Source organism: Cygnus olor, chromosome 21 (genome assembly GCF_009769625.2).
Source record: "Cygnus olor isolate bCygOlo1 chromosome 21, bCygOlo1.pri.v2, whole genome shotgun sequence".
Classification (NCBI taxonomy): domain Eukaryota; kingdom Metazoa; phylum Chordata; class Aves; order Anseriformes; family Anatidae; genus Cygnus; species Cygnus olor.
The window spans coordinates 7,569,473-7,578,636 of NC_049189.1; the positions used below are offsets into that span (position 1 = coordinate 7,569,473).

At 56.1% G+C, this 9,164-nt stretch overlaps 1 protein-coding gene across 8 annotated transcripts in view; it reads right to left on the bottom strand.

Annotated features, from left to right (window-relative positions):
* The window catches only part of PAX7 (paired box 7), a 104,966-nt gene extending 98,325 nt beyond the window's left edge, over positions 1-6,641 (bottom strand). For 2 of the 8 annotated variants that reach the window (XM_040533977.1, XM_040533973.1), the window contains exons 1-5: positions 6,507-6,641; positions 6,161-6,386; positions 4,036-4,271; positions 3,237-3,363; positions 2,117-2,245 (exon numbers count right to left, since the gene is read on the bottom strand). In XM_040533977.1, the coding sequence (XP_040389911.1) occupies positions 2,117-2,245; positions 3,237-3,363; positions 4,036-4,271; positions 6,161-6,245 (577 nt within the window). In that variant the 5' untranslated portion in view covers positions 6,246-6,386; positions 6,507-6,641. Of the gene's footprint in view, positions 1-2,116; positions 2,252-3,236; positions 3,367-4,035; positions 4,272-6,160; positions 6,387-6,506 lie in introns of all 8 variants that reach the window. The other 6 variants (XM_040533975.1, XM_040533971.1, XM_040533976.1 and 3 more) reach the window with 3 other exon arrangements.
* Positions 6,642-9,164: the final 2,523 nt, after the last annotated feature.

A 9,164-nucleotide genomic window follows, 5' to 3' on the forward strand; every position in this document is an offset into this window, starting at 1 on the left:
ATCTCTCGGGATGGGCAGCGCGGCGCTCCGCGGGCTCCCGCACCCGAGTTTGCCCAAATTAGCACTCGACTGCAAACGGGCTGGGTTCCGACAGAATCGGGGGCTCGTGTTTTGTTTGCCCGCGATATTACCCGGGCAGGAATGGAGCCCGTTCTGTTTTGCTTGTTGACACGTAATTCTGCATATTATTAGGGAATAAAAAGCCTCCAGCTACTGCGGTCGTGGTGATTTTGGGAGGGGCGGGGGGACGAACCGGGAAAAAAATCATCCCGCAGTTCCAATTTTTTTTTTTTTTTTTTTTTTGAAGCTACGGGACCCGAAGAAAAATCTTTAAAGCCCCCAAAGCTCCCCCCGAAATAAAATGAAATAAACCGCGGCGTGATACGGGGGGAGCTCTCCTCACACACAATGGACCCGATTTGCAAATGAGCATCGCCTATTTCCAAATCACAAGCAACATTTTGCAACGTCCAACGGCTATCCTTTTTCCAACAGACGGTCCTATAATATTACAAAACTATCTAACAGCAGGGAGTTTTGAATAATTTATCTCCCTTTCTTCCCTTCCTTGGCCCTTTGTCCAAACTTTTTCTCCTCCTTGCAGAATTTTGAATGAGAATAGACAAGCCCTCCCTCCCCCATCCCTTTACTCCATTTTTAAGGCAGCCTAGGGTTTTTCCCCCTTTTTTCCCCTTTCTTTTTTTTTCCCCTTTTTCCTTTTTTTTTTTCCTTTTTTTTTTTTCTTCTAGTGTTTGCTTTTGTGGCCGGGAATCTTTTGCTTATAAAGGTTCAATAGACTTCAAGGTCTTTGTAAGTGAAGTTCATCTTCAAGGTTGGAAAAAAAAAAAAAAAAGGGATCGGACCCTTAAAGAACCCCCTTTTGTGCACCTTCATTTAAAACTCCCAGTAACGTTTGATGGTGACACGGAGAAGCTTTTCTCTGCCCCAAATTCACCGCACTTCAATATTCCCCGCTCACCCGCATTGTCCCAAATTGGGGAAAAACTTTGCAGCCAGACACTCCGCAAGCGATCGCCCCGCTTCCCATGTGTGGACGTGGGAGCGTTTCCACGCGGGAAGGACCTGGCGCCCACACCGTCGGCGATGTCGCGAAGCCTCCCCAAACTCCCACCACTTCAACGCCAGTGCGACCCCGACGGGCCTGTGCCATCGCCATTTTGCCATCAATTTTGAAGAGAAATAGCAAAACCTCTTTGACACGAGGGAATAATTCTCTGCCTGAACCACTACCTCCCTCTCCTTTAAACTTCCCCGTTTGACAAGCTTCAATCACATCCACTAAAAATACCACCTTTCCCCTTTGTGGGGGGCTGGGGAGCCATCTCCCCCTGCCCCCCCCCCCCCCCCCCAACTTGCCAAAACTACAACTACATAAGCCACACGGCCTGCTCCAGCTGCGTCTCATCCCCAACCCCACATTTCCTCGGGCACAAGGAGCTTGAAAAAGTTTGATTTTTCATCCCACGAGAGGACAGCACCAGCCGTAGGAGGTGTCACCAGTTCCCCCCCCGCCCAGCTCCGCAACTGGCCTCAGGCCTTTCAGCAGCAGCCCCAGCTTTATTATCCCTATTTATTATTTCACTCAGGGGGGCAGCCCCCCGCGTGCTCCCATCCGCAGCCCCCCCTTGCCCGGTGCTGGTGGCTCCCACCGCAGCCCCACAGCAGCGCACATCCTGGGCTCCCTAATTGAAATTGATTGGCCAAATCGGTCAACTGTCAGCCAGAGTTTCAGGGGACCACTTAGAGAGCAGGAGAGAAATCTGTTTAACAAATTCATTTAGGAATCAGAGATGCCTCCCCCGGCCATCTCTTTCCCCCTTTATAAATAATTGACCTGGAGCAGCTGTGAGCAAAACACTGACAACTCTTCCTCCCAGGGATGGGAAAAGCATCCAGACCCCAAGGGGCTGGGTACCACTGGACCCTGCCAGGGCAGCACTGCACCTTGACTCTGACACCAGACCTTTCTGGAAAGAAAAAATAGAGGGCTCTGGGGCCAGCCCCTATTTGTTATCGATCTGAGCGGGCAGGGACAAGTCCCTTGGCCCACCAGTCCCCTCCAGCCCAGCCCAGGGCACGCACGGCCGCCTCTAACCTTTGTCGCCCAGGATGCCGTCTATGCTGTGCTTGGCCTTCTTTTCCCCATCTTCCTCCTTCTTGTCGCAGTCCTCCTCTTCCTCTTTCTTCCCGAATTTGATGCGTAGCACACGGCTAATCGAACTCACTAAACCTCAGACAGTCAAAGACAAGAAGGCAAATATAAGCTGCCTGGGAATGCAACAGGGGAGCCAGCGGGGAAACCCAAGCCAGAGCCTCCCAGACATGCAGGAGCCCCCATAGAGGGAAGCTGCACCCCCTTTCCCAGGGGTGTGCTGCACCTGCCTGCTCTGCCACCCCTGCCCCAGTGCTTCTGGCTTCTCTCCTGAGGTGCCACGAGCTGCTGGCACGGGTGCCCCAGGTTGGATGCACTCCTCATCCTCCACCCAAAAGACCCAGTCCTGCCCAGGGGGTTGCGTGCAGGGTGCCCCAGGATGCTCCCCCCCAGGGTTACCGACAGCTTTGTGATGGGGATTTGGCTTGCACCCTATGGGCACCTGGTGAGGCCTCACCAGCTGGATCCAGCCTTCCCCTGGACCTCACTCCGGGGGAGCTGTGCCCTGAAGGGGAGGCTCAGCCTCCCCAGAGCAGAGGGAAACTTTTAGCCAGAGGAGCCAGGACCTAAAAAAAAAATGACCAGACCCTCGGCACAGCCCAAGACAGGGGTACAGCACTGCTTCCTGTGGGTGCTGGGGAGCCTGGACTGAGAGAAGCGCAGCTGCACGCATGCTCCCACTGAGCCGAGTGGGGTGAAGACCCAGCAGGGTCCCCTTGACCCCTGGTTTGGGGCCTGCCACGTGCATGCTCTGCCCAAGGTGAGGACTCCTGGTGCTTTCCAGGGAGCTGAAATAAGTTGGGGAAATTGTCTTTATTGCATTTCTTTTTTTCCCCAGTAGCTCTGTGCATCCAGGGCACAAACGCTCCTCACCTCCACATTGTGCTTATTTGCTGCAGCAGGGTTTACTTGGGGCAACCATTTCCCCCCTTCCCATTCAAAGTAAGGGCCGAGAGGATGCCTGCAGCCCCTGGAAATGCATTTGGTGTTGGCTGGAGATAACCATGCCCCAAAACAACTCTCTCTGGCCACAGGGGCCCTGCTGGCCAGGCTGCCTTCTCACCTGAGGGCACGGTGCTGCGGTCGCAGTGCCCATCCTTCAGCAGCCGGTCCCGGATCTCCCAGCTGAACATCCCGGGGTTCTCCCGCTTGTACTCCTCGATTTTCTTCTCCACGTCGGGAGTCGCAACCTGCTTTTGTGGTCAATGGCCACCAGTGTGTGCCCGTGTGTGCAAGTGCAGAGAGAGGGAAGGGGGGAGAGAGAAAGCCCTTTTAATTGAAAAAATTAAGCCAGGCTGCTAGTTTTGGGGTCAAGAATAGGTATTTGAGGGGTGGAAGGGAGGAAAATAAAGCTGGGAGAAGGCACTGCTGTCCCACAGCTGTGGAGTCCACTCACCCCCCCCCTAAAACTAAACTCTCGGGGGGACAAGGAGACAGCAAGCATGGATTTATCGTGAGCCCGAAGAGGGGAAGGAGGCAGGGAGAGGGTGTGAGGGATGCTTTCGGGGGAGGGGGGGGGGCCGCCGGTCTATCGTTCCCTGAAGGAAACCGGCTCACCCCCTCCCCGCACACGGGGGCTGAAGCGAACCCTTGAACGTGGGCCACTTGTTGCACGGGGAATCCCGCGTTCATTTCTTCATCGCCCGGCACCGGGCTCTCCCCAGCCGAGCCCGCGAACTGCAGCTTGCTCGCAGCCCCTTCCCCTCCACCCTCCTCCTACCGCCCCCCGTCCCAAAATCCAAGAACCCCCCCCCCCCACCCCACGATGCTTCCTAACCTCGGGGAGTTTGGGGAGGCGGACGGGGGGGGGGGGGGGGACGACACCGGCCCAAGTTGCAGCGCGGCCCCCACCTTGGACTCACCCTGGGCTTGCTGCCTCCGATGGCCCCGGGCCGGATGGAGCCCGTCTCCTGGTACCTGCAGAGGATTTTGGAGACGCAGCCGTGGGAGACGCGCAGCTGCCGGGATATCACGCAGGGCCGGATGCCGTGGTGAGCCATCTCCACGATTTTGTGGCGGATGTGGTTGGGCAGAGGACGCCCGTTGATGAAAACCCCTCCGAGCTGGTTCACCCGGCCCTGGCCCAGCGGGGTGGACACTGGAGCGGGGGGGGGCGGGAATTAAAAATGGGGAAAATCCGGCAAAACGCGGCGCGTCCCTCCCCGCACCTCTAGTTTGCGTCCCCGGCTTTTGAGCCCTAAAGCCGGGCAGAAACCTCTCCTAGCCCTTGGCCTCGGCTTTTGTCCCGCATCCCCGCCGCCGTGCCCTGGGAAAACGGGAAAGTTTTCCCACCGAGGGGCCGAAAATGAGGAGTCCCGGAGCCGCGCTCCTCCATCTCCCTGCTCTCCCCGAGGTGCTTATGCGTCTGTACGTATTTTTGGCATTTCACGCGTACGTTTTAAACCAGACCGCCGGTGGAAATAGGAAAAGATTTTTAAAAACTGCATTGCAAAGCTAAAAACAAACAAACAAACAAAAAAGTTGCCACTTCCCACAAAGGCGCGCTCCGCTCCTCGCTCCAAATTACGGGCAGGCGGATATCTGTTTGCAGGCAAACTTTTGTAAATAACCCCTCCAAATACCCTGGAGGGATTTTGCCGGGCTTTGGGTCCGGTTTTAGGCACGTTCGTGGAGCCGCGATGGGCGCGGAGCCCCCGCCGCGTCCCCGGCACCTTGCGCGGCCGGAGCCGCTCCCGAGCAGCGCTCCCCTCCCCGGTGTGCTCCGCATCTCCCGAGGTGGATCTAGCAGATTATTACGATTTCACAGGTTCGAAATTAGGGAAGGAGAAAAAAAAAAAAGGGGGGGGGGGGGAAGAAAGGAAGAACTCAGCTGCGTAATTTGCAGAAAGGCTGGAGGGGGCGAAGGGGTGATTTTCTCTTTACAAAGAAAAGTCGATTCCAGAAATTGCCTCGCGATTTAACAAGAATCATGCACCACTAATTCAAAGTCACTTGGCCAGCACTCCCTGGATATATCATTATCGACAGATAACACTCGAGTGGCCAATTTTACATTCAAGAGGCACTAAAACCGCCGGCCGCTCTCTCTTTTCATTATTCCCAGTCATGTTGTGCAAATATTGTTGTAATCCTTTGATCCTTTCCCTTGCCGTCTGTTTTACTTCATTTGCTACAGAAAAGCACTTCAGCAAATCCCCCCAGCTTGTATGTTTTGCAGCCTGCGTGGCTTTCCACAGGTTTGAGTTTCGCCACTTGATCACGGTCTGTATGAAATTCTCCCGGTTAATAAATGCGGGGAAAGGGCTCCTGCTCTAATTTTGCTTTCTTTTATTTTATTCCCTCGCACAGCCTTGGGCAGAAATAATAACCCGGGTGCCGGGTGCCCACACAAAGGGAAAGCAGACGACCGGGGAAGTTGGGAGATCTGCGAGGTGGGGATGACACGGGGATGACACTTCGCGAGGTGACAGCTCCCAAGTCCCCCCCCGTTTCCCCTCACCAGCCCCGGCCAAGGCCACGCCGCTGCCCGCTCCGCGCCGGAGCCGCGCATCTGCTCCGGGCTCCAGCAGATGCTCTGGGCTTTGGGCTCTGTTTTCCTCAGGAAAAGTTGGAAACAATCACTTCGGTTGTTTCTTTTTTTTTTTTTTTTCCTTTTTTTTTTTCCCTATCTCTTTAGGGCTGGGACTTTTTTGGGGGGGTCGAAAGAAAATATCGGAACGTGCTCCCCAAAACCTGCGTGCTGCCTGTAACTATTTTAACAGGGGAGGGAGTTTGGGGACGCAAAGCTCGGAAAGGCGCAGAGATGGAGCCCTACAGCTGCGTGGGGAAGGGCACGGCGTGGGAAAGCGGCTACACCGCGGAGAGGAGTCGGATGCTCCGCTCGGGACCCTCTGATTTAAGTTGAACTTCGAGCCCACCCAGCCCAGCTCCCCCCCTTGTGAAAATCCACCGGAAAAAAATAAAAATAAAAATAAAAATAAAAAAAACCACAGGCATTCGGCGGCGGGAGGGGGGTCCCAGACCTACCTTCCAAGGGGAAGCCGGTGCGCGGGTAGTTTTGCCCCGGAGCCGGGCGCATCATCCGCGGCACCGTCCCGGGCAGAGCTGCCATGGCGGGGCAGGCCGGGCGGTGGAGGGGCTCCGCTGCGAACCGGGGGCACCCCCGAGCCCCGGGCGAAGGGAGGGAGCTGCGGGGTCGCCTCTCGTCGCCCTCTCCGGGGAGGCTGAAGGGCTCCGCTCTTCCAGCCCGCGGCTGCAAAACAAGGGAGAAATCATTGCTCCAAAAATAAAAAGGATACGAATCGAAATGATGATGATGATGGTGATGATAATAATAACAAGGGGGGGGGGGGTTGGGGGAGGGCTCACCCACCAGAAATTCCTCTTAAAGTTTTAGGGCTATGTCACGACCGGCCTGAGCGGGCGCTCCGGAGGAATGTAACCCAGGCTGCTGGGAGAAGCAGACACATCCAAAGTTGCCTCGGTGCTGGGCTGGGCGTAGGGATGGGGGGGCCGGGAGGGGGTGGGGGGGAGCCGACTTTCCCCCTTATTTCGTTGTTGCTGCCTTTTTTTTTTTCTCACCCCCCCCTTTTTTTTTTTTTTTTTTTTTGTGGTTGGTGCCTGTCGCTCCGGGGATGCGGGGGGGGGGGGGGGGGGAGCCGGAGGGGAGAAGGGGGGGGGGGCTGTCAGAGGGAGGTTTGGAAGTTGTTAAAGAGCCCAACTTGGGTCGGTGGGGAGGAAGAGCGAGCCCCAGCGCTGTGATAGGCTCCGGCTCCTTTCTTTTATTCATCACCGGGGAAGGGGGTACCGCGGCGGGGCCGAGGGACCAATAAGAGGCAGCAGCTTCCCAGCGCGCAGGCAAATCTACGGGCTCGGGTTATTTTTTTATATATTATTATTCATTACTAGGCTTGGCTTCCTTCTGATGGAAAGCTGGGGCTCTCCCCCCACCCCCCCCCTTTTTTTTTTTTAATTAAATACATTGGGGTGAAAGCAGGGAGGAGAAACTTTAAGAAAAAAGGGGTTTTTGCCTGAAAAAAGTTGGACGCGTACCAGCCGGAGCATCCCAGCGGGGTCGAGCCTGCCCCAGGTTCAAAAAATCCCCCCACCCCACCTCCCCGAGCCTTCACACCCCCGGTTTGAGGGGGACTCCTACCCTTTGAAGGGGGCTCGTATCCTTTGCGGGGGGGTCGTGCCCGTTGTTCCCACTCCCCATGGGCTGAGGAGGGGTCGCACCTGCCCTTCCCCCGAGCAAAGGGAGTGCCCCCCTCCCCCCGAGCTCCCCGCGCGCCTCCCTCATTAACAGCCTTAATTAAGCGGGGCTGCTTAGCCGGGTCCTTTCGGGAGGAGCCGCAGGGGCCGGGTTCTGCCGCTCGCTCCAGGTGCCCAGGGCGGCTCCCGGGGCCGACCAAATCGGCAGTGTTTTTCCCCCAAAAAAGTGGGAGCGGGGCCGGAATCCTCCTCGCAGCGGGGCATGACGCCAGGGCTCGCGAACCCTTTTGTTTGCAGCTGTAAAAGGACTTTCCGTGCAAACCGCTGGAAACTTCTCTTTTTCCCTCCTTTAAAAAAAAAAAAAAAAAAAAGGCATCCTGGGGGGGAAAAGCCAGCCAGCGCCGCTTCTGACCTGTCTGGACCCAAAATGTGGTCCCTAAATTATCCCCTGCACCCTGAGGGCACCGCCACCCCTAATTACCCCCCCCCCCCTTCTTTTTTTTCCTCCCGTGCTGTCTTCTGCAGCGTTTGCTTTGAAATTAAAGCACGGGCAGACCCCTCCCAGCCCGGCCGCATCTTCATTGCTCCCACTCTTCCTCTCCCCCGCCTCGCTGAGAGCCCCCACTTTTTTAATTTTTATTTTATTTTTATCGCATTACCACGGTTAAACTTCGTCCCCCAAAATCCTCGGGGGGGGGGGGGGGGGGGCGGGAAAAGAAACGCTGAAATTCTTTCCAAGGTGTCAAGTTCCTTCCAAAGTCTCCTCATCTCGGCGCAGCCCCGAGGTTGGGGCTCCGGCAAACGAAAATAAAGACGCTTCACCCCCCTCTGCCCCAAAAGCGCCAATTCCCTAAGCTTTAGGCACAAAAATAACGGGCAGCGAGGAGGAGAGGGCGGAGAGGGACCAATTTGGAGCCCTTCTCAGCCGCATTCCTCCAGCGCAGCTGTAATTCAATTATTTGCCTTTCATTTGCTTAGATGGACAGAGCCTGGGAATAAAGTTGAAAATTAAACGTTTCTGCTCTGCCGGCACCGGGGGAAGAGAAGGGAAGCGGCCGCGGGTCACAAACCCCTCCCGGGTGCGACGGGGGGGGGAATTGGGTGAAGATTGGCCGGTTTCGGCCCAAACTTCACTTTCCCCTCCCGCACGCTCCCGGGAGCCGCCTGAGTTGATTTTGGGGACGCGGCGACAGCCCCCGGGGTTGTTTCTCGGGCTGGGGGGGGGGGTGGGGGGGGGTGGGGGACACACAGGCGGGCTGGGGGCGGCACTCCTGGCGGCGAGCGACTTCACAAAGCATTTTTCCAACAATTAAGGAGTGTGCAGGGGTGAAATGGCAATTTCACATGCAGCTCTGGGGGCCGTGGGTGTTACCTGCGCGCCCAGGCAGCGAGCTAAGAAAGTGGGATCCCCCTTGTGTTTTTTTTTTAACACCCCCCACCCCCTTTTTTTTTTCTTGGGCCAGTGCTCTGCTTCATTACCCATGCCCACAAAAGAGAGACCCCTTCTTTTTTTCTCTCTTGGGAGCAGCAATAGATTAAAACAAGCATCAATCAGGAAAGGAGCAAGTAACCGCTTAAAGGAGCAGGGCAGAATTCCTCCCCGCTCCCCCATTTCCCTGCGCATCTCCATGGTTTCCTAAGGTATGTTTCTGGTTGATAAATGCCGTATTTCGCTATTCCCTTTGGAGAAGCGACTTGTAAATCAGCCAGCTCGTAAGCAGGAGGGATGGGGCTGGAGTTTTTTAGGGGACGCATCTCGCCCCCTGCCTCACCCGCCTTCTGCTGCCAGGGGAGGGGGCTGGATCCGGGGGTAAAAAGA